Source organism: Ornithodoros turicata, chromosome 5 (genome assembly GCF_037126465.1).
Source record: "Ornithodoros turicata isolate Travis chromosome 5, ASM3712646v1, whole genome shotgun sequence".
NCBI lineage: Eukaryota > Metazoa > Arthropoda > Arachnida > Ixodida > Argasidae > Ornithodoros > Ornithodoros turicata.
In genome coordinates, this window is record NC_088205.1 from 3,897,984 (window position 1) to 3,921,785 (window position 23,802).

General features: G+C 47.4%; 2 protein-coding genes across 2 annotated transcripts in view; one reads left to right on the forward strand and one right to left on the reverse strand.

The window, feature by feature from the left end:
* Positions 1–23,802, forward strand: part of LOC135393806 (cell adhesion molecule Dscam1-like) — a 293,651-nt gene that overhangs the window by 258,944 nt on the left and 10,905 nt on the right. The window contains exons 14-21 of the mRNA XM_064624087.1: positions 2,559–2,707; positions 7,452–7,583; positions 8,836–9,003; positions 11,450–11,520; positions 15,837–16,074; positions 16,562–16,660; positions 18,164–18,367; positions 23,496–23,792. Of these exons, the coding sequence (XP_064480157.1) occupies positions 2,559–2,707; positions 7,452–7,583; positions 8,836–9,003; positions 11,450–11,520; positions 15,837–16,074; positions 16,562–16,660; positions 18,164–18,367; positions 23,496–23,792 (1,358 nt within the window). The remainder of the gene's footprint in view (positions 1–2,558; positions 2,708–7,451; positions 7,584–8,835; positions 9,004–11,449; positions 11,521–15,836; positions 16,075–16,561; positions 16,661–18,163; positions 18,368–23,495; positions 23,793–23,802) is intronic.
* LOC135393808 (neprilysin-1-like) lies at positions 12,151–15,631 on the reverse strand. Its single transcript, XM_064624089.1, has 2 exons — positions 15,537–15,631; positions 12,151–14,461 (listed from the first exon to the last, which is right to left on the reverse strand). The coding sequence occupies exons 1-2, from the start codon at positions 15,567–15,569 to the stop codon at positions 12,347–12,349; spliced, it is 2,148 nt and encodes a 715-aa protein (XP_064480159.1). The 5' UTR covers positions 15,570–15,631; the 3' UTR covers positions 12,151–12,346.

The following is a 23,802-nucleotide window of genomic DNA, read 5'->3' on the forward strand; positions in this document are numbered from 1 at the left end:
CAACTATTAACGTAGCTAGGCAACTGATATAAATAGCTAAACGATATTACGAGAGTAACAGATTATAGCGACTGAGACACACACGGAACAAAACAAAGACACGCCGCCTCAACAATCTCAGTCGCCATAGTCTGTCATGTACCAACCTGCCCCGTATTTTGTATTACGACAGTAAAACGTAGCACACGACAGTTCCCTTATACACGAACGCCTCAAGAGTGAGAGAGCTAAGAAAACAAGGATGACACGCAGTAGAGACTGCCATGGATGATCCGTGCTCAAGCCGCGTCGTGGTTTAAACAACGTAAATGGACCAATGATTCAAACAGCTTGCATTTTGGAAGCCAAACTACGCAGAAAATACTATACATAGTAACTACCCCCTTGGTGTCCGTCTTTCTCCTATTTTCTTCCACGTCTCTCTAACACCGTCTCGTACCTTGACCGGCGCTACGCTAGACCCTCTCCGCATCGCTACACCCCTAATGCACACCACCCACTTAGGCTGTCCCGCCTGCTAACTGCCACCTTAACCGTGCCGTCCCTTTCCCAAATCTGACATTCCGGTGATGGCACCAGCTAATCAGCACGTCATGGAGTTGCACCCATTTGGAACGGGTCGCATTCGGAAAGTCTAATCTTCCCCGATTAAAGCCTGCCTGGCCACCGGCCTCTACTCCAACTCGCAACTGCCTACGTCCACGCACGCGAAACTATAGGACCGAAAGGGGGGTAGCCCTCCGTTATTAGGGAATCGTTGCTAATTACCCCTCTGCCAGTCGCAAAGTGATCGACCCACAGTCGACGCCGCGAAAGAAAAAAAAAAAAAGAATACAGGGCCGACTTGGAAAGGGTTGGCGTCTATGTGGCACCAGTTTCCGTTCGGCTGAGTCGTGAAGGATGCATCGGAAATCCATCGACGGGTGTGCAAGGAATTACGAGTACGCTGATGCTGTTGCTGACACCGTGCAAGTTTGCGAGAAAGTAGTTGCGGAGGTATTGACTGTAAAAAGAGAGGAGGAGGAGGAGGAAAGTAGGTACGGAGCCGATATGTTGCGATCGACTCTCTATAGCGCTAGCAACAGGACACGTTGCTCTATATGGCCGTGTGATCACGAGGTTCTGTGCCGTCACGCGCGAATCAGGGAAGCGTAGATGCTGTACTGGCGTTTCCAGACCAGCGCCAGCGGGAAAACTTCGTATTTTCGTTGTGGTGAATGTAGGTTTGTAGGCGCCCCTCTGTTAGCGCACTCAAATCGGGACCGTAGCGGCCACTAAACGGTGAAGAGCAACTTTGGAGCGCTAAACTGCTCGCTCGCTGATGCCGCTTCCTAGCTGTCCCCTCATGCAGTGCACGGGCAGAGAACACGTTGGCTTCGTTTGAACCTCTAGCAACGTTGGAAGAGATGACGGCGATTGTGAAGACTTTTCCTTGTAAGAGCGAACGAAATGGGGGAAGATTGAAATTTGTAACAAACACCGTAGGAGCTATTTACTGTGAAAATAACTGCATGCCGTGAAGCTGTCTGAATTAAAGCAGTACATTCCCCGCAAATAACCGCCGATATCTGCGTGGAAGCTCTCCACTAATAAAAAAGCGTGGTAAGAGCTATAAAGATATGACAGTTTACTGAATTCGGGGCATTGGGTAACATAGAAAGTCCGTATTTTGCTTCCGAGCCCACACTTCGAAGGTCGTCCTGCCGCCGCTCAGCAGGAAGTACGTCACGAAAAACCTCGAGCACCCGGATGCTTGTCGTCTGCTTCGATGCACCCAAATGAAACGGGAGCGCGAAAAAAGGGCCCAGGGTCTCACACTCCCGGGTGCGCGAGTGGCGCTTTTGTCCCGTTAAGTAAGTGGGAGTCCAAAACACTCGCGCCCCGAGACGCCTACTTAACGCACCCATTATCACTAACAAAGTGCGATAAGCGGCACCAAGGGTGCAGCTCAGCTTACACAGTAATGCGAAGCATCACCTAGTATCGTTATTTAAGAAAAATAAATTTGCAGCGTTTTTTTATCATTGTGCCGAACGCGTTTAAATGCGGTATAAGGTCATCGTTGGAGGTAAATTTTTGGCGAAGCTCGTTTTGAAATGCTGTTAAATCTTTATTGAAAGCCTTTTGTTCATTTTTGAAATCGCTTTGTTCTTCTTCTTTTTTTTTTTCTGCATTGTTACTCTGGTCTTTATACAATTTCAGCGTGCGCGCGATCATGTAGTGGTGGTACGTGACAGGTCACGTTGTCCTATAAAGTCACGGACAGACCTACAAGATTGGTTGGCCCAGCAAATATCTCGCTTTAATTACGTGCGAAATCTCAATCAGTGTAGAGCAAAGCGCCGCGTAGAAGCCAATCAGCTTACATTGACTTACAAGAACTACTTACTTAACTACCGTAACTAACAGACTGACAAAAAGGCACTTTATTGTAAGTCGGTTTGCAGAAATATTGCAATGCATCGAGTGAGATGTGCTTCACGATCTTGACCGTTGATCATGATGGTTTACAAGACAGAGAAGACTGTTAACCAGCGGATCCTTCTCTCTCCCTCCAGCTTCTCCCAAGAAGACACTCCAACTTCCGAAGGCCTATCGTCCTCTCTAGTGTTTGCGGCCACCGATCGGGCCGATTCGGGTCTCTACACCTGTGTCACATCGAACAAGTATGGACGCGATGAAACTAACATCAAATTACTCGTCCAGGGTGAGTAGCTGAAACATGTCTGACATACAGATATAACGGAGTATGATAATATTTAGTGGTATCTACTGTTACGTATATCCGTTAGGTAATAAGAAAGAGAAACTGAAATGAACCAAGCATTTACTCCAAGAGTTCAGCATCACAAACGTTGTATTTTTGCTGGCACCGTTTGTACATAGCAAAGATACACGAATGTTCTTTCGTCCTTTTATGTCCCTTTAGAGAGGGTTGGTGTGTATAGTGGTGGAGACATAACCTTATTGCAATCAGCTTCAGAATCAGTGGTTCGCCGTTGAAAACTTCCCAGCCTGTGTGGCTATCGTACCGTGACGGAGCAGTATTTTACTACTCTGAGTATTTTACTACTCTTCTTATTAGAGTACTAGTAGTATTTCGACGATTCGCACGACTGTAAAAGTTCATTCGCAACCACTAGACAGTATCTGAAAACAGTTCTGATTCCCTTTCGATACCGCTTCAATACCGCTGCCTACAGTCGCGGGCCTAATCAGCAAATAACTTTAAAAACACTGAAAAACACACGTGCATACTTGCCCCGATATGCGTCTTTTGTGCAACTCGCCTTAACATCGCCTCAACCGTACCCATAAGTTCCCCCGGTATTTACGCTATTGTTTTTGCTGCTTCCTGAGATCAAAGCAGCTAAACGCCCACTTCTTTTAGTATTTACTTTCAGTCTTCACAACCATGCGAACGCTTTTGTTTACTCATTGATTGTGTATGTGTGTGTGTGTTAAAACTAAGGCTACTGCTCCTCCGACGTTAGGTGTTGGCGTTATGGTCACGACCTACTAGATTATAGTGACCATGTCATAATCTGCAACCTCTATATCAGGAGCCCGTCCGCACGATCCGCTAGGGGCGCTACTCACCGGCCCGGGAGATCTACATCGTGATTGGGCAATGGAAATTTGAATTTTGAACGCGCAGAAGCGGACGTACGACTACCATAGCAGACGGCAGCGACACCTCGTGTGAAAACGCGTAGAATGATGATGATAATCAACTTCAGAAAGAAGCATCTCTCGTGGGACATCCGCCGCTTGTACAAAAATACTAAGGTAAGCTAAAGTACAAAGTACTGTAGACATTCAGGTAGCAATAACAGGGTCGATGAGTACGCCACCGCTAGCCTCCAAATGCGGCGCTGGGAAGGGGTCCATATGAGATGGTCGCTATAATCTAGTAGGTCGTGGTCATGGTCATGTCAGGTGGCGACGTGCTTTCAAATGTTCCTGTCTCGGAAGCGATGACACGGAGAGAAATTATTCTTTTCGTGAATACCTTGGCGTACAATATGCTGCATGCGTGATGCAATTAACGAAAATTATCAACGTGCCCAAAATCCCTTTGAATTACAATACTAAATAGTACGTCCGTCTCCTCCGTTATTGTATCCCCCACTCGATTCATAGCGACAGAGATCGCAGTAAACGAACAAATGCGTTTCATGAACCCCAAAACGAATCCGTGTATTTGTTGCGAATGTAATGCTCCCGATCTCTGCTGTAAACATCGCACGAGAGAGAGCGTCAAAGAGCGACATTTCTTCTTCTTCTTCATCATCTTGCTCCTCCCAATCCTTGCAGCGCACAAAAGCGCTTTGCCTTAGAAACGGCGAGCCCAATCGCAACGACAGCAAACATCCCGTCGCTGAAACGCAAACAAGCCGCCCTTTATATTCCGGGCGGAACTATTGCTGCTCTTTGAAGAAAAGTTTCAAAGGCCACTGCTATCCAATAAGGCGGCATCTAACCAGCGGAAAGAGGAAAAAGAAACGTAAAATTGAATCGATATCTGGACATTTCTCGCTGCGCGTGTGTGTGTGTAGACGCCATTTATAGCTGAAAACGACCGCACCCCCCTCGTACATTTATATACATATATTTATATATGTTTTCTTTCGCATCGCACCGATCTCAGAGGGGGGGGGAAGGGAGGAGGAGGAGGAGGGGGTCCGACAAATAGCCCACCCAGAAAAAAGGAACATACCGGCTCTGTGAGGCAGAAATTATTTCGCGGCTCATTGGACACAGGGTTTGAAGCAGCCCTAAGCTACACCCATCGCTTGAAGAGTAGAAGAAAGGGGGCAGAAAAGGAGAAGGAGGGGAAAGGGGGGGTTACATTCGTCGCCGTCCGGCAATTCCTCATGATCTTTTGGATATTTCTTTAGAACAGGAAGATACAACGACGTGAGGGAAGGAGGATTTTCGTTTGAGTTTGTTGCTAGGCGGAAAAAAGCTGCGCGTGACACGAGCGAAAAGCAAAAAAAAACACACACAAAAAAAAAAACAGCGTGACTGTGATACTGTGTTGTTGTGTATAATGGAAAGGAAATGTCGCCCTTTGTTGCGTGTCTGAAATATTGTGTATTGTACTGTTGGTGAAAGCCAATGAAAGCGCGGCCCTTTGCCGCACTTTTGAAAGTTGAAGCAAGCGTTGCGTCGTTGGCGTTGGTCGTTGGCTTATGTACGACAGGATGATGTACAAAGTGATTTCGTCGTATAAACAGTCCAAGAAACGCATTAAGTTAGACCTGAATATTGCACGAAAGTTCTTCCGCGTCACACGTATTTGTCGTATAATTTTGGGGGACTCGAACTGAAATCGAGTTGCGGGCCGCGTTACCTTTGACCACATCATGGAGGACCACACAGAAAAGAAACGGCGGGGATTACTATAAAATACCCTGATATACCCCGATATAAAATAAAAAATATACACAAAAAGCAGAAGCGGTGTCTCTCGGTGTAGTTATTGTGGGGTCTGACGACGTGTGCAGAATTCAATTCTAAAAACTCCACTTGCCACATCAAGAGAAATAAGCTGCCTCTCAAATCGGGCACTGAAAATATGAAAAAGGATTCGAGAAAAATACGTAGTCCTTCACAATCGATTATGACAATGTTCACGAGCACTGAACTTATCACACCAGGGATCGTTAACCGTTATTTTTTTTTTTTTTGTTCGGGTTCAGGCATATTGGTTCGGCTCGGGTTCAGGTTCAAAGCAGCGCAAAATATCGGTTCGAACCCAAAGTGTGGAATTGGGCCTGTTGGTACTGCATGTCGGATTAAAAGCGCTAACCGGTTGACGGTTGGAACCGGTTGAGGAGGGTGAATTTCGAGCAGATTGTCATGAGTTAAAAGCAAGCACATCCTTACGATTCTCAAATAACACAAGTGTACTTTTGTTGTTGTTGTTGTTCCGACACAGCAGTGGTTCACAATACTGCGTGTTACAGAACTGCATTTCAGGTGCAACGTCACGGTAACATACTGTACTCTCCATGCTCACACATCGTTACACACCCTGTTACATCCTGCTCAGGGATTTGTCGTTATTTTCACAGCCCAAACTGCAAACTGGGGGGTTGCTGGACGACAAAAAATCGCGTACAAGTAAGCCTACAACTGCCAAAAGGAAAACGAAAAACGACCAAACACGAGCAATAGCGCTTCTAGTCCCTTCTGACCACATATATTCGTATATTCAATTGTGCCATCTAACATTACATGGCGTGCACGCCAGAGGCGTCGCGATGTCAAAGTCAAAGCACGATAAACCTCTGAAAATGTCGTTTGAACTTGCATTTGGTTTTCGATGTACCCGGTGAATGATCGGTGTTAACTTCAGCAGGTGAAATCAAGCACCGCCGGACCTCAAAACTGAATGAACGCAATAGCTGCGAGGAGGAAATGCAAAGTAACTCGCCCACTTGTGTTGCAGTTTTGTTTCGTTAAGTTTCGGTTTTGTTCGGGAACGCGGCTCAGACCGCTGCGCAACTCGTAGTTTCGATCTCTCACAACGCAGATTACGTCTGAAGCGTTTTGCGAACCGGTAACCGCCTAAATTTTGGGGGGTTCAGTTCCGGTTCAGTTCAACGCGAAAAAAAAATTGGTTCGGTTCATTCTGGTTCAGTGAAAAATACGGGGTTTTATCGATTTTCGTTTCGGGATCACTTTCGGTTCCGATCCCTGATTTACACACACTATTGTTGCCTTTGCTTGCAGTTTCAAGTTGGAAAAAGAAACGAAAAGAGAGAGAGAGAAAGCTAGCTGACATTATGAAGATTGGATGGCTTCGGGTTTGCTACTTTCATATCTCCCCTAAAAATTGAACTACGATGGCGTTTGTACATGATTGTTCCGTCTCTATTTTTTTTTTTTTTTAGTTTGTCACTATTTGACTCAGTCTAAGTATTCAGATGAGCCCACCTTAATCCACACATTCTTACAATGTACGCCGGGCAACGTTAAAAACAGTGCGTAAAAATCTGGTTTTATTCCTAATTATTCATTAAAGTTTTTTAGAGTGTAGCTGTTTTTTGTTTCGTGATGAAGGGCTCGCGGGCTCAAACATGTGGCTATGGGTAGATGAATAAAAAAAAAGTTCCGTTCGCTTTGCCATTGATGCGGACTTTTTTCTCAGAAGTGGCCACCTGGTTTTACATAATGAGACAGAGCTAAGGAACTAACAATATATCACAGACAGGACACAGGGAACCCTAATTTCCAAAGACCTGCGTAACAATTACCTTCTCGTGCCAGAAACAGAACTTCTTATCATGCAATGCCACCGAAGGCTGGCTCACCCATTCCAACGCAAATTTCCGTATTTCAAAGGTCTCGATGACTTCTCGCGATAGTTGACTGCTAGGCAGACTACACTGTGACTGTGAGATACAACAATTCGAATTTCGTATACTTTTTTTCGCACGCAGAAACACCGGACCCACCCGATGACATTCGTGTCATCGAGGCAGCGAGTCGTCGTATTTTGCTCAGATGGAACGTGCCTTTTAATGGAAACAGTGAAGTCCTGGGCTATATCATCCAGTGGAAACCGGTCACAGGTAAGAAGCGCGTCGTGCATTCTTAAAGAGGCACTCAAGTGCAAAAATTTGTGCTCGCGGAATGAAAGACACCCCTACGATGACACCAACACAAAAGGAGCTACATTGTCGGTCTTTGAAGTCCAAGAGATAAACTGATGTTCTGAGGCTGGAACAACATAGAGGGGACAGATACAAACAAAGCCTCAAATTGCCTAAGAAATCAACGATGAAAGATGAAAGTCACTGAAAAGGTTAGCCAGCTGTAGGGATCGAACTCACATCTTCTGGATTGCCGGTCCAGGGCAAGAGTGGCTGGTTTGCCGTCCCTTCAGATGACGCACCCCGAAAGTCGCTGGAGAGGCGTGTTAGCTTAGCTCAATTGGTAGAGCCCTGGACCGGCAATCCAGAAGATGTGGGTTCGATCCCTACAGCTGGCTAACCTTTTCAGTGACTTTCATCTTTCATCGTTTGAAGTCCGACAGTGCGGAGCGTGCACCCATTGCTCTCCTCAAACAATTTGTCCAATCATAGTGGAAGGCTGTTTTAGGAGACGAATCCGAGGCCACTCCACATTGTCGTGGGAAGGAAAGGAGGAGGGAAAATCCAACTTCCACAAGGCAGCTTTAATCCATTCCTCGGCTGAAACACATTCACCATTCGGAATATGAACCGACCATTGGTTCTGATAACGGAGCTAATAATTAAAAACTACGACTGAGAAGGGTGACGGCTGCTGCTCGACCGCTAACGGAGCGACGTAGAAACTAGACGTGACGTCAGAAGCAGGTGATATTCAGCATTGCCGGACAGGCTTCGAATGAGTAAATGATGAAAGTGACGTCAGGTCGCTTGGTAGGGGGCGTGTCGGACGACTGCTCGCACACCTCACCAGATAACATCTCACCTGCTCTGTTTACAAGTGTGATGTTATCCGGTGAGTGCACTAATATGCGTCATAATCGAGCTCACCGATACGCCACGTCGACCTTCACGTGAGTTCGTAGTAGGGCGCGAACTCACGCCTCATCAGATCATTGTGATCCTGAGTTTCGAAATCCGGAAACGCTGAGCTATGACCGCATGTCGCTATTTTTGCGTGTGAACCGCACCCACGAAGAAGGGGAATGTCGTCATGACCGTATTTCGCGATATTGCATTCATGCCGTTCACCTGTCAATAACATGCGGTTAACATAAATACCTGCCTATCGGGTTTTACGCGTGCTGAGACAGAACGCACCTTTATTTATTAAAACATGTTGTACGTACAGGTTCGTGGCAGAAGGATCTACGTCAAATGGAAATCTCGGGAACCAACACGTCTGCTCTGATCGACAACCTGCAGCCAATCACAGCGTACCACGTAAGAGTGCTCTCGGTGAACCAGCTGGGCCGGAGCGAGCCGAGTTCTATGATATCCATCACTACGGATGAGGAAGGTAAGCACGCGATACGTAAAAGCATGCTATACAGTTAAAATAGTGAAGCAAAGGCTCGATGTCGAATTTCTCCAGCGAGTCCCAATTTCAGTTAGCAGCGACACGGACGCACACATTTAGCTGACGTTACAACGTCTAAACGTAAGCTATTTGTGTTTTGTGTAGACATAAGCTAAACACTATGGAGTCAGTGTCAGTATGGAGTCAAATCTCTCTTCACCCTTCTGGATACAATAGGACTTGGATCCTTATTGTGAAGGGGCTCGTTATTTCATTCCCCGCATCACCACCAGCAATGGGGTAGAGTATCGCCCCCTGACGATGAAAATCCCCATTCATCATCTCCTAATAAAGTAGTAGTTGTTCTTACTTGACCATGGAAATCTTCCACACCCATGAACTAGATAAATTTCATCATCACTATTAACTTTTTTTATTCATTCTCATCTTTCTTCTTCTATTTGACCTAACCTATCCCAACACCTCAATGTCTGTGCTATTACCTGCCCTTTAGTAAAACAGGTGAGCTGGAGTAACCGGCTTCATCGCTTATGGAGCCACAATGTCCATATTATTTGAACTCAAATCCAATTCAATCCAATCCAGAGGCAGCCTGTGCCTGTGTGATAGTCGTCCGTGTGCTAAAAAGACCCTAATCATCATCATCAGCCCATGCTGTGTTAGTAAATGCCAGTCACTGTGAACGTGTGGTGCAAAATAGACACTGTCAGATTATGTCGCACGTAGCTATTTAATTTATTGATTTGAATTTTTATTTTCACCAGAACATAACGAACATAAATGTCAGCAGGTACATATAAGGCAGAAGACGTAGTGGGGAATAATCCCTTTGTATTATTTTACCAAGCATACAACTTACCGCCAGGCACCAAATGTAGACAAGGTGTAACACATTGGCTAGATAAATCAAGTGGAGAAATGCAGTTCCAAAATAATGAAAAATGATAGTGATCGATCGACACAGTGACACTGAATTTATGGCGGCCTAATCTAATCTTTACATCAGGAATGCACCAAAGTAGGTAGAATTCCAGCAGCACTGAGGCAGGATCCATCCGCTGATGACGCGTTGCACGACATATATCACCGCCCACTCGCGATGTTCCTGTTGAAGTCATGATTGAGACACATGACGGAGAACCACGTAACAACTACATTGAGAGATGTCACGATAATAGAGGTTCCTGCCTATGATAGCAGCCGTACGTGGTACACGAGGAAAGCACGGTTGGTCTTCAATCGATTGACGTGCTCGACGTGAACAATCGATGAATACACTCACTGAAAGCAGCGTTTGAAGCTAATCGTCGGGTGTGCCTCGCTCTTTCATTAGTAACATAATTATGTATTGCTTTACGTGCCTGGTACGGTGGTGACATATTCTCATTCACTTCGTAACAGATAGGCAGGCGTTTTGCGGGACAGTGACACGAAATATTCATATGATCTGCCGCTGGCAGGTGTCGCTAAGTACGATGTATGTGCGTTAGCTGTCGAGCGTACTACTCAACTGCTCTCCAAGCATGTTTTGAGATAACCATAAAAGAATGATGACATGCTTTCATCTAGCAAAGTGATGCCGCAGATATGACAATGCAATAAACTTGATGCCCCAAAATTATTGAACCTTTTTTTTTTTTGCTTGTTGTGACGTAAGGTAACTTTCTCGTGTCGCATAACGTGATGCGTGATTCTAAGCCAACTTTCGGTTATTCTGTTAATTATTTGTACCTACATCGAGTGTTGTAAGCCGTTGACACTACTGGTAGGCCGCTGTACTACGTGGCCAAATCTGTAATCTAATCCAGTCATCACCATCATCTTTAATTCCTCATCTGCTATGAAGGTAGAACGTAGTAACCGCATGCAAGCTGTCTTAGATGTAATTTTGATCTATAGCATCTCCGGAACAAAAACTCTACTTGTTCTTGTTGTCCTTGCACGTTCCTGTTCAAGACTATCCTTGGTCTGGAACTCCTCAAACTCAAGATGATGGTACTACCGCCACTGCGATTTAGAACTGATCTGTTTATCTGCCCTTGTTGAAATATCGGAATAATGCCAAACGTTGAGTCTAGTCCAGAAACACAAGCACTAATAATAGGAAAATAACCGTGCGAAGCCTTCGTTGCTAAATGATTGTGATAGCTAGTGGATGGCAAGCGGTATGGCGGTTTCTTGAAGCAGATCTTAAGCCCACTTGCAAACCGGACCAGACTACCAATAGAATGCCGTATTTAAAATTCGGGTGATTACCTTTAACTGGTGTATATCACATACAACCAGTCTTTCATTGCTATAGTTATTGCTATTTCTTACGAGCAGAAAGCGTACTAGCGCTATGCGTGCTCTATGTTACAGGAAACGAAGACCCCGAAGTGAAAATAAATCCAATTTCAGTTTTTTGTGTCTCATCTCCATGCAGTGCCTTCAAGTCCACCAGCGGACGTAGCCGTGGTACCGATATCGTCGCAGTCAATGAAGGTCTCCTGGAAGGTACGGTCAACGGATGAAATATACGTCCCATGTTGGGGTAGCGGCCATGTGCCCATTAGATCTAGACGTGTCTGTCTGCATGCTAGCGTTGAACGTGAACCGGGTTCCGAATTTGCATCGCCCGTATGCGTCAAGCGCTTCTCTCTGTCGATCCTCCTGCAACGTGCCCTGCATGTTTTAATTTCGGACAGTGATGTAGAGATGGCGTACATTGCACTCGCGAGGGGGCGCTGTGTTCAGGTCTCTGATCGTACCTGTCTTCTATGAACCGCAAAGCACCCGAAAAAACTGCACTGCGCGTCTTTTCTACCTAATTCTCACCAGCCTTTCCCGTGCAGTAGTTTTCCGGCTACCATAAATGAGGTAGTGTTTGAATGAACATTACTTTGCAGCTTCCAAGTAATGATGAGTTCAAGTCGTGATTTTCACATAACGTAGACCGAGTCCCCACGGCAGTCCTTCAGTCCCCACGGATGTACCGTATGTATACGTGTTACTAGCCGCACGTGTAATTTCAAAACAAAGCGTTTGATAGCCTAGGTGAACACTACACTTGAAGACTTATCGAAGATAAAACGGTTCTGGTAACAATTGTGGTCAAATAACCGACACAGAAAATGTGTACATCTATCGTTCATGAAAATCATTGAAACTTTAATAGCAGATTGAGTGACCGGCGTCGCAAACACCTTTTTTATGGGTCACGATAGTCCGCCTATAAAAGCGATATTTTTTCAGAAGTAAAACACATACAACTGTCGTCCTTGAACAGGTCGAAGTAGCGAGGAGGAAAAATCGACAGAAAAAAAAAGTCTAATCGCTGAAGCTACCAGAGCGTACACTTGTCCCTCGGATTCATAAGACTACCATCCTTGCATTTAAACGCAGCACTGAATGCTGATGATTGCCGCAAAGGCACGTTGCACCTGCTGGCCGGGACGGTGTTACCAGTATCACCACAGTGCAAAAAACAACCAGCTATGAAAAATAACTGGTCGTCCGTGAACCGCTTCAGAGCGGTGGGCACACGGCCTTTCACCAGAGCAGACCTGAACGCCTGATAATGTGACGTCAGTGGCATCATGTAAGCTTTCAAGTCTTCCTGTTCAGCTGTTGAACCTTCTGGGACAGCATTCTGAAAGCATTGCATGCGGTCTTGGAACTCCCGCTCGCTATTCGACGACCACGTTATGTGCACGTTGGGTTTTGCTTCGTGTCTCGCGCTGCCTACAAAGCCTCGCATAATCTGCCCCGCTATAACCGAGCCCAGAGCCCCGTAGTTGGTACCCGCGTGTCCACCGTAGCTCAATATGGGGGACACCAGCATTCCCGCTGATATGCGTACGACGTTTTCTCGATTGTAAAGCGCGTCCACGCCCTCTCTACTGACGTCCAGGGCTAGAATGTCTGCGGGTACTTTGCCGATGAAACGTAACATGGCTCTTATCTGGGCCTTCGAAGCGTCCAGGAATGATTTCAGGAAAGTTCCACCCATCTGTGGGTATGATAAGTAGAATCTGTTAACACCCGCAGCAGTCTCCAAACCTTTCGGAAATCCAACTTGAAACTTCATGTCTTCTACCTTGGAAACCAGGGCTTCCCGTGTGAAACCGTCCAGCCACTGAGACTTCCGCATATTTCCGATGATGGTGCTCTGAATCTGCTTTATCATCTTCGATATTACCAAAAGTCTTGATTGGTTAACGGTAGCATGTAGATAAGGACTCGTAACAGCGTACTGGAACATCTCTCGTGTTTTATCGTAGCAGTTCAGCTTCCGCGAGTCGATTGTATCTGAATTCAAGCCTGCAACGATAGATAAGCGACTTGCCAGGCTCCAGGCGATAACTGATTCCAGGTCGCTGTCGCTCACCGTCGAAAATGTTTCCGTCAAGAAATCTCGGAAACTCTCCTGAAAGTTCACAAAGTAGGACCCTGGTAGAACGCCCTCTGAGTATTGTCTTAGGGCGCCGTTCCATTTATCATTCAAAACTCCATCCTGGAAAAATGCTGCCAACTGTGCCGTCGCCGGTTGGGCAGTGTCGTAGCCGTTGCTCCTTCTGAAGTTGATTACTTTCTGTTGTGATTTGAAAATTTCTCGAGCAATTTCCTGCGGGTCTGCAACACCAAGTTCACTAATAACGTTCTCCACGAAAACCTGCATGTCCTCGTCGGAGACATCGGTTTGAGACGCGAGACGGAATCTTTCATCCTCCACGAGCGACAGTAAATATGTTTCTTCGTAAAGTTCCCTCTGATCTACAACGATGTCGATAAATACAGGCATGCCATAGCTTAACAACAGACGCACCACTGTACTCAGAGGATCTATGCCTGTACCTCCAGTGAAAGACAGGCCAGTTTCTTCAAAGAAGACTTTCAACGTTTGGAGATTGTCATCCTTGTTGTTTTCCCTAGTCGAGCAGCTCTGGCGAAAGTCGCGCGCTTTCTTCACTGCGCTGTCTTCAGATACCGCGGACGCGAGAAATGCCTTCCTGATCTCGCTAGAAAGCTGCTGGTGAAGCTCATGCATGGTGTTTACCCCGTTTCCGCATACATAAGCGTAAAAGTTCTTGCAAGGGTCATTGCTCTGTGTGACTGACCTGTTGTAGATATCGGCCCCGTCGAAGCAGTCCTTGGTTTCGCACACGTACTCGTCTCGGGGTTTCGGGGTGGAGGTGGTGGTAGTTGTTTCCTCGCTGCCACTGGATGGAGTAGTTTCCTTGGTGGAGGGTGGAACAGAGCTTCGTTGTGGCGCGCCGCGTGCAGTGTTTGGTTCGGGATCTTCTGGTCTTTGGGCAGTCTCGTCTCGGAACATGTTGAAGAATATAAGGATGGTCATGAGTGACAGTAAAACGGCGCTGATGGATAGCACTTGCACGGCTATGTTGGATAACGGGGCCGTATTTATGTCTTGAGTCGTCGTTCCAAGATCTTGCAGCTGTAAATAGATCGTATAATCGATTTCTTCATTTTATTTTTACATAGCACACAGGGCTCAAAACAGGAGCAGGCACGAACAATATGGAGTACAAGCCGCAGTAGATTTGTTCACAATGAATTGCAGTACACAGGATCGCAGCACACATTTGCAATGAATGTTACATGAAGATGCAATTATGGCGCATTGTGACATTGAAAGAGCCTCTTTTGATTACCTATGAATGCTAGTATGTTACTGCATCGTATTACATCTTCAGTGAGCTTATTCCAATCTCCTATGACGCGGGTAACAAAATAATTTATGTCTACCGTCATGTGGTTGAAACGGTTCGACTGTCTGGCTATGATTACGACGAGATAGCATGGTTGCAATAGAATGAATTGCGTAGGAGCCGACGCATAACTATTCCTCCAATTGAAAGGTGTACCGCACCTCCACCAATTGAAAAGTGTAGCGAACTAGGCGAAGTGTCAGTACGATACAGTACGTGCACACACATCAAGCGCCAGTCATCGTTGCCGTTCCCACACGTCACAACATGACATTTATCATTGGATAGTAATAATGTGGAACTTCAACCACATCATGACCGCATGACGCGAAGTGAAGTATTCTCAATGTAGCACTGGGCAGGCACTGGGCAGACACTTTTTGACAGGCCTCTAGTGGTGCGCGGCTCTGAAGCACCTCACATGACGTTCACTCTCTGGTGTTTCCGAAATGTGGTGGCACGGAAATGTCAATGACTTCGACGCCAGTAGGAAAATGAAAGAAGATGCATTCTTTTAGGCTAAAGGACACAATTACCGTGACGTATCAACGTTAATTTTTTGCCAAACTAGTAATGTTCGTTTCGTACACAGTTCGTTCGAGTTAAAGCTATAACTTGCGAAACTTAACTACTTGGGTATGCATCACGACAGGGCGCGTCCGGATGGGATCTATGAAGGCAGCATTTCTTCGGATATAATGTCTCGGTGAAGTAGTTGGTGGGATATGCAATAGATTTCTGAAGGCAGCGACGGGATAGGACACACACTGGAAAGTAATTAGACTGTTAGCTTCTATTTACCTGTGGAATCTCTACTCTGTCAGGAGTTTCCATGTAACGTTATAGAAACCGAGCAGAGGCAGAACAGTGGGACCGAAGCTCGTGCGGCTCATGTACGATGATCTTCTTCTTCTACTTCTTCTTCTTCTTCAGCCACAAAGGAAATGGCCCTTAGCCACACCGCACAGACCGCGAGTCTTGTGTAACCTAAATTCATTGGGTCGTGTAATATAACATGCACGTACTCAAGCTTGCATATCCCTGAGTTCAGTGTATACACGTGACATTCTGGAGATAAGCTCGCTTCTCCTTTGTCTGCAGTCTCCACCTAATTTCTCTTCCCACGGACGAATCCGTGGGTACTATGTGGGTTACAAGCAAGTGGGCACGGGAGACGCGTTTGTCTACAAGACCATTGACGTTCAAGAAGGATTTGTGGCGGAGATCACCATCAATAACTTGAAGCGGTCAACCAAGTACAGCGTCATCGTACAGGCTTTCAATGGGAAAGGGGCAGGACCGGCTTCCACAGAAGTGAGCGCTCAAACGTACGACCATGGTAGGTATGGTTTACATTCCTTTACATACATTTAATAACATTCCTTTCTTATAGAAGAACTCGGTAGAGAAGAGATTTGAAAAACAATGTTTTGATAACGACGATAATCTGTTGTCGTGAAAGGAATGTTCGTGTGAGAATTCGGAAGTGACATAAGCGAGGTGAGATGAGGTGTAGGAAGGAAAATACGGGGATGCTGGTTCGCACAATCAAGAAGCCAGCTACTCGAAATGACTTATGTGCACGAAAGTAAATGAATTTGTAAGTTCGTATGTATCTCAGTGTGTGCGCGTAATATCATCTGAGAGACGCCCGAGCTCCTGCAAAGACATTGATGAAAGCTGATGAACTTCCATTTTTTTCTTAATAAACATATCCCCCCCTTGATGAACTTAGTTGAATATGGCGTCCTGAACATGGATGATTAGTCTGATGTCCTTTTATAGCGAAAACTACGGGATAACGTTTCAAAATTTATTTTTTTCAGATCCTCCATTGCCTCCTGTCCTGCGAGTCCTGACAACTACAGCCACAGCCATTACTATTAACTGGGAATTCATCCAGAAGGATGATACGCCAATCACAGGTGGGAACGTGATAAGACAAATGACCTTACGATGTCCTCAGTGAATCGATTTTTTTTAAATGCGTGCACTGCAGTACGCTAGCGACATCTCGGAATAGTACGCGCTTTCGATGCGTGCGAGAAAGCGGCACCTAGAAGGGCCGTCTACAAATTCGTCAGATCGATACTAAAATGGCAAGAAAGTCGGAGCTCTCAACGATAGGCGGCGCTGCCGCTCTGAAACGTGGCGTTTTCCTTTCTTCTATTTGTACCACCACCGTAGATTGTGACGTAAGCTTCTAATTCGCAGAAGGCTGCAAGAAAAATAAATAAATAAAACATCTAACGCGGAGAGTGGTCAGTACAAAAGATGAAGATCACATCTTTTTTGTCACAGTTCCCAAAAACAACATAAAAAGAGGAAGAAACGGTATTAGCTGCAAATAAGACTGGTATACTACATTCTCTGCGTTTACAGTATCGCTCTGAGCGGCGTCGCAAAGCAATCCTTCCTTTCAGACGTGAACACTCACGCGTTTACGTAACAAAATGTTTCTTTCACAAAACGTTAAAGAACTATAAAATGCATTCAGATTCGAGAATTTCGGGGGGCGGGGAACGCTCCAAAAACCTCTGGTTGCTACCTGATCTATTATAAGTTTAGATACAATTACAGTATGGCAGGAGGAAGGACCGGCGAGAGAAATTACGGGCCCTGGGTGACGGGTCATGCACGGGCCGTCTCATCACGTCTTCATAACATAGCCTACTGTACTACTTAACATTTCTACTTTATATGAATACGACGTACCTTTGGGGTGGTGCGGGCCCCTGAAGAGGCCCGGACCCCGGGTGCCCCACACCCCCCATTCGCCAGCCCTGGCAGGAGGAAAGTACAAACGGACCTTAACTATCCTGCCGAACTACGTTCCTTTCTTTTCTGTCCTCGCCTTATGGTGTCGGGGAAGCAATGACTAGAAGAAATGTAAAGTATTATTGGTGCTTTCCTAGAGCCTACTTTCGCGGGTAGCCTGGAAGTAACGTCACACTGACACCCCACAGTTGAACGTAATTTAGGCTATGCCAAAATTTGTTGTTCGTTAGGAAGAGGTATTTATTTATTTATTTATTTCAAAAAACACAAGGCATTGCAGCCAAAGGAAATACTGTGGTACAGGGTCAGTAGCGCATGCTAGTGGAGTCTCCTGCGACACACAGTTAAAAACATCAACGTTGAAGCGGTAACTGAAATACTAAACAATTTTCAAGTATTTTGATGTGGCAAGTATATGCTGTCCCAACTTCGCGGCGAAACAATGACTAGTCTTCACATCAAACTGTAAGGCATTCCAGAGTCTCGTACCAAGGCACACGGTCAAACGGGTACCATATGCATTCTTTGGCCTATAACAGGCAGTATAGTTTCCATCTCCCAAAGGGTATCCTCAAATTTTTGAAACAGGCAAACGTTTCCAAGGCGTGGATTATGTTCTGTGATTTTATAGCTGTCTTTCCCGTCCCCAGGTCTGATACTCTTCTGGAAGGCGGAGAATGGCGACTGGAGTGAACGGGCTGTGAGCGGCGGATCCTCAATAGCCGGAGCCACAGACACGCACACGCTAGAGGCCCTCAACTGCGGAACGCGCTATCACCTCTACGCTGTGGCCTTCAACCAAGTTGGACGCAGCGAACCAAGCGCGAGCGTCAGCGCTACAACGGCCGGGGGAGGTAAGATAGCCTCCTGAGCCCCTACATAATCGACTACATATCGCCGCCGCGCAAAGCATGCTGGTGTGGTGGTGGTGGTGGTGGTGATAGGGCTTGCCGTTGTCGGCCTCACGTATGTGGGCAACGTCACGACTCACGCCCTGGGGGAATGTGCGTCCTGGGCCGACTTCTAAGGGAACTGTGCCGACATATGTCTGAAAGTGTCTGAGGAAAACCCAGGAAAAACCCCAGACAGCACCGGGATTCGAACCCGGGTACCTCCCAGGCGCCGCTGGTGTGATGGTAACATGCATGCTGGTGTGCACCAATCAGCCTTATCGGTCTCCTCAGCCTATCAGCAGACGCGTTCTTCACGCTTCTTCGTTCTTCTCTCTCCGTCCTGCCCACGTCTTTTCGTGACGTCACGAGAAGACTGGTTCGAGGTTATATTTTGCTGTGGTTGGCAAGAAGCGGGAAGAACACGTCTGCTGATAGGCTGATAAGGCTGACGCACCACCATGCTTTGCGCGGCGGCGTGAGGTACCGTACTCGACGACGGAGGGCCTCAGGTTGTCGAAAAACTAAGAACCCCGTGCACTACAAGGAATATTTTGAGCTCTTGAATCTTAGTCCTTTTTGCTGCGTATGCCGCAAGGGGACGGGAGTGGTGGAAGATGAGCTGGTGATCTGCTATAGCACGGACTGTGTCAGCATCCTCTGTCCTTAACATATTCGGTGCCGAAACCCCTGAGAAGGCTAACCTATCACGTCTTCAACCATGGAGAAGCTCCGGCGTAACCGTGCTGTCCTTCGTGTCGCCGTGACGCGGTGCATCTCATCCCCTACCGAACTCCTGCAACAGTCGTCACCGGCCCAGTCCGGTTTGCAGGTAGCCTTGGATGAACTCCTCGACAAAGGCAGTGCTCTGAACCATCTGAACGATAAGGTCGCCGAGCTCGTCGACGACAACGCCTACGAGCAAGAAATCAGCACCGAAATCAGCTCTCGATTATCACGAGAAAATTTGCCGTTGCGTAAGCCGGATTCGCTTCCTTATGAGCTCTCGTCCCGGATCAAGCGCTGAACGACTGACAACACTACCCAAGACCTATCAGGACAGCACGCATGCGATGGGTCGGGTAACGTTGATGCCGCCCAGACCTCCACTCTGAGCAGTTCGCCCTCAACAGCCAAGCGGGTTGCTCTACCGAAGCTCCAAGTGCCCGTCTTTGGTGAGCTTCTTGAATGGCAGAAGTTCTGGGAGCACTTCGAACCAACCATTCACAGACATCAGGATCTCCCCGACATCAAGAAATCCCAATACCTGAAGCCCTATTTGAGAGGGTATGCAAGGCTTGCCGTGCCAGATTGCGGTGAGCGTGCTCACCGATCGGTTTGGCCGTACTACGCTCTTGTCGATGAGCACATTGGTAGCCTTCTCGCCATCGCGCATCTCAGATAACCCGGCTCTACGACCTCCACGAATAGATACTGTAAAGAAGGAGGAAGACGGCGGGACTCTTAGGTTAGATGAAGCCGAGTGGGTACATTAATAAAGGTTATCTTTCATAGAAGGCATCTGAACGAGCGGTCACGAATTCCTGCGTCCCATTCGAAGCAGATACAGTTGCGCACTAGCTACCTCGAGAGCCTTGGAGTTCCTACAGCGGAATACTCAGTAGTTCTCCACCGTGTCCTCATGCGCTCCCTACGAGAAGGTATCGCTGTTTTTCTACCAACAGCGCATGTACACACAAGACAAACGAGGCTCAACGTCGACCTCGGCATTAGGCTCCCGTGTGGAAGAAGTGAAGACTCTCATGACGTTTCTGAAGGTCCAAGTGGATAGCTGAGAGGAAATCAAGGCAGCACGTCTAAAAAGAACTCGCACCTCGCATCAACCGAACGAACGCTGTCACGGAGTTCCTCCAACCTTCCGTCTGTGTGGGCGTTAGCTAAAAAGCGATAAAAAGTGCTTCGTGCTTCAGTGCTTCAAGCTTCAAGAGCTTCAAGTGCATCAGTGCTTCGTGTGTGTGTCGTCCTTTTGTGTCCCCTGCACTGGGGTTTTATCGCTTTTAAAATGGGCGTTAGCGACAGGGTCCGCCACTCCCGACCAACTCAGGTGCCCTTCGTGTGACCAGCCCGACCAGACAACCCACGAGTGCCACGTCAACTTATCAGCAGATGAAAAGCGAAGGAGACTGTCAACAAGGCGCTGGTGTTTCAAGTGCGGCAAGCGTGGGCACATGGCTCGTCAGCGTCGCACTGCAGCGGCTCTGGAGTGTCAGAGCTCTTCGGGCCGCCATCTGTCTGTGCTGTACGACTTACGGAAACGATTTGACGTTCGCTGTCCGCAACCGTCATCTACCGCCGTGGGCTCCATCTGCAAGTCCACATCCGAAACTGAGATACCACAGTACACTACAGCTATCGTGACAGCGGCTCACACTAGTGGCGGGGTTGTCCTTCCGATACTACTTCAGACGGCGACACTATGGGTGGTCTGCTAAAAGTCTGCGGGGCTGACGCCCCGAGGTTGTGGCAACTTAGGTTTCCCCAACTTCGGGACGGCAGCCCGTCCGTTCCGTGCGCTAAGGAACAAGCAGCACACACAGAAATTCAATGCAACAACATGGTTTATTCACCTTCGACAGAATCAGACCTTGGGCTTGCGCCCAGCAAAACCAACTGCCACTCTTCCCTTTTCGCCCCGCTTTTAAATCTATCGGGGAACGCCTCCACGGTCCCGACCGGTTCCCTCCGGTGTCGCTATCAGTTGGTGGAACCACTGCGATGTGTGGTTGCCACAAAATGACAGCGTCACGGTGCGAGTACTGCTAGACACCGGCAGCCAGAGGATTTGTGAGGAGCGACCTCTCCCACAAAGTGCGCCTTCCGTGTGAGGAACAGGAAGACCCCACCTTACTTACGTTCGGAAATTCAAGTCTACCGCGACCGTACCATTGCCGAATAAGCAGGCTCACCCTTCGCAGCAGATTTAGCTTGATGACGTCACACTTGAAGCGTTATAGGTTCCAGAAGTATGTACAGTAACTACCCCAGACACGGATCTGTCGGAACTCATTGGGAAGAACCTGCTCTTCACCGAGGAACTTAATTCTTGTACGAGGGAATGCTCGGTCATTAGCGTCCTCATAAGCTCGGACTTCCAGTGGAGCGTTGTTACGAGATGTACCGAGCGCTTCGGCAACCGCATTTGTGATATGGAGACAGTATTCGGTTCGGTGGTCCAACGAGTTTACTCAAGACCGAGCCTTTCGGTATCCATGCGCGGCAACACTGTCACACTCTTTTTTAAGGCTACTTAAATGCCGCTTCCGCTAATGAAGAAGTAATCGACCCTTCGGAGATGTGGCGGCTTGACGCCTGATGCCCACACCACCTAGGAACCAACGGCATTTGTTCGGTTCCAGAGTGCAGTCCCCTAGATTCATAATGCAGCCGACTTATTGTCCACTACGAACCGAGCCGTCGACGAGGCAAGGCTACAACGTCAACTTAAGCGTTTCGAAGCTCACTCGGACGCACTACGAGAATATTACCGCACCATGAGCGAGTACTTGAACCAGGGTCATGCGGAGTGCTTATAGAGCCGTTGGATCAAGGTGCGCGTCAGGCGTATGATCTCACTCATCACGCATCCAGCAGTTATCCGGCTGGAGGCAGTGACGACCAAGGTTCCTGTCATGTTCGATGCCTCTTCGCATGAACCGGGAAGTCATTCGCTCAACGATATGCTGGACAAGGGTATGAAGCGCGGTGCAGAATTGCTGCAGTTTCTTTTGCAGTTCAGGTGCAGTCCTATCGCGCTGACCGCCGACATTCGAAAGGCATTCCTCCAAATTCACGACCGACAAGAAGGCCATACCACCTTCGTTTCCTCTGTGTCGTGCCACTTCCTACTGCTGAGAAGCCTTACTCGTATTCCATCGAGTGGCGTATGACAAGAGTGCCCTTCGAAGCGTCTTCGAGCCCATTTTTACTGTCTGCAACTTTGGAGCACCACCTTTAAACTTGGAAAACTGTTCATCCAAACGTCGCATCGCGTCTGCAAATGGCTTTTTACGTGGGTGATTTAGCTATCGGCGCTTCTTCGGCAGTTATGGCCTCGCTGGAAGAAGGAGTATCTCCTTCTTCTGCGTTCAGCGCATCACAGCCAACAGAGAGCACAGTCGTACATACGTATCGGCGACGTCGTGGTAGTGGAGGGCGATGTACTGTCACCTCTAGTTTGGAAGGTTGGACGCATAGTTGATTCCTTCCCTGAAATAGACGGTGTTGAACGCTGCTTTCGGGTTCTCCTTCTAAATGGTCAACAGCTCCGGGTCCCTTCCCAACGTTTGTACCTGCTCGAAGCAGACTCATCTAACGCGGCCGCGGGAGGATGTTGAGTATGCCACAAGGACACGGGACTGGAGGAAGATGAGATGGTGATCTGGTCCGGCATGCCCTGTGAATAAACAGTTCTCATTTTCCCTCGTAGAACGCGGCCTCTGTCAGATTCCTCTGCCCTTTTTGTATGTTTGTTTGTTTGTGTGCGTACTTGTGTGTGTGCGCACGTGCGTGCTCATGCATGTGTGTACTGCAGGATAGGAGCGCGCATATTGTCACCAACAATTGATTCCCTAGCGTTTCATATTAGTAATAATTAGAAGTACATTTATCGATTTATGCAATGTTTACCACTCCTACATTGCTAGAATATTCGGCCACGATCAAAGTCACCATGGTGGGTTCCGTAAAAGAAAGCGCTGCCGACCAACGTTGGCAGGGCCCTCTATATTTAATAGAAAATTGTTAATAGAAAATTGCTTGATTCCATAGGCATCTACGTCTACTTCTGAAGCTGCCACTACTGCTGAAGTCAACCCGCGCCTCTTTCCCTCTTTCCCTTTCTGTTACCAGGTCTTGATACCCTTTACTTGACACTTAATCTTACACAAATCTCTGCACCATAGCTCCAACAGCAGATGACTGCGTTTGAGCGAGAAGTTTCGTTGTGTTGTTCTTTCTCAAATATCCTCCTTGGATTTCACAAAGAATCCTTCAGTGGGTTCTTACTGTTCCTATTATATACAGAAGCGTTGACCAGCTGGAGTGTTGACCAGTGTTTGCTCTGATTATGCAGCCCCGGTTGCACCGGACAAGAACGAGCTACTGATATCAAATTCGACGGCCGTGTCGCTGAACCTCCGCTCGTGGAAAGATGGCGGATGCGCCATTCGGTATTTCGCCGTGCAGTACAAACTGCGCGGTCAACGCGATTGGACAGCCCTTCCCGAGACAATCGAGGCCTCGAACGCCGACGTCTACACCCTGACCAAACTCCAACCGAGCTCCTGGTACCATCTCCTCATGTCTTCGAACAACGACGCGGGATCCACAGAGGCCCAGTTCATGTTTGCCACTCTTACGCCGAGCGGAGGTAAGGAACA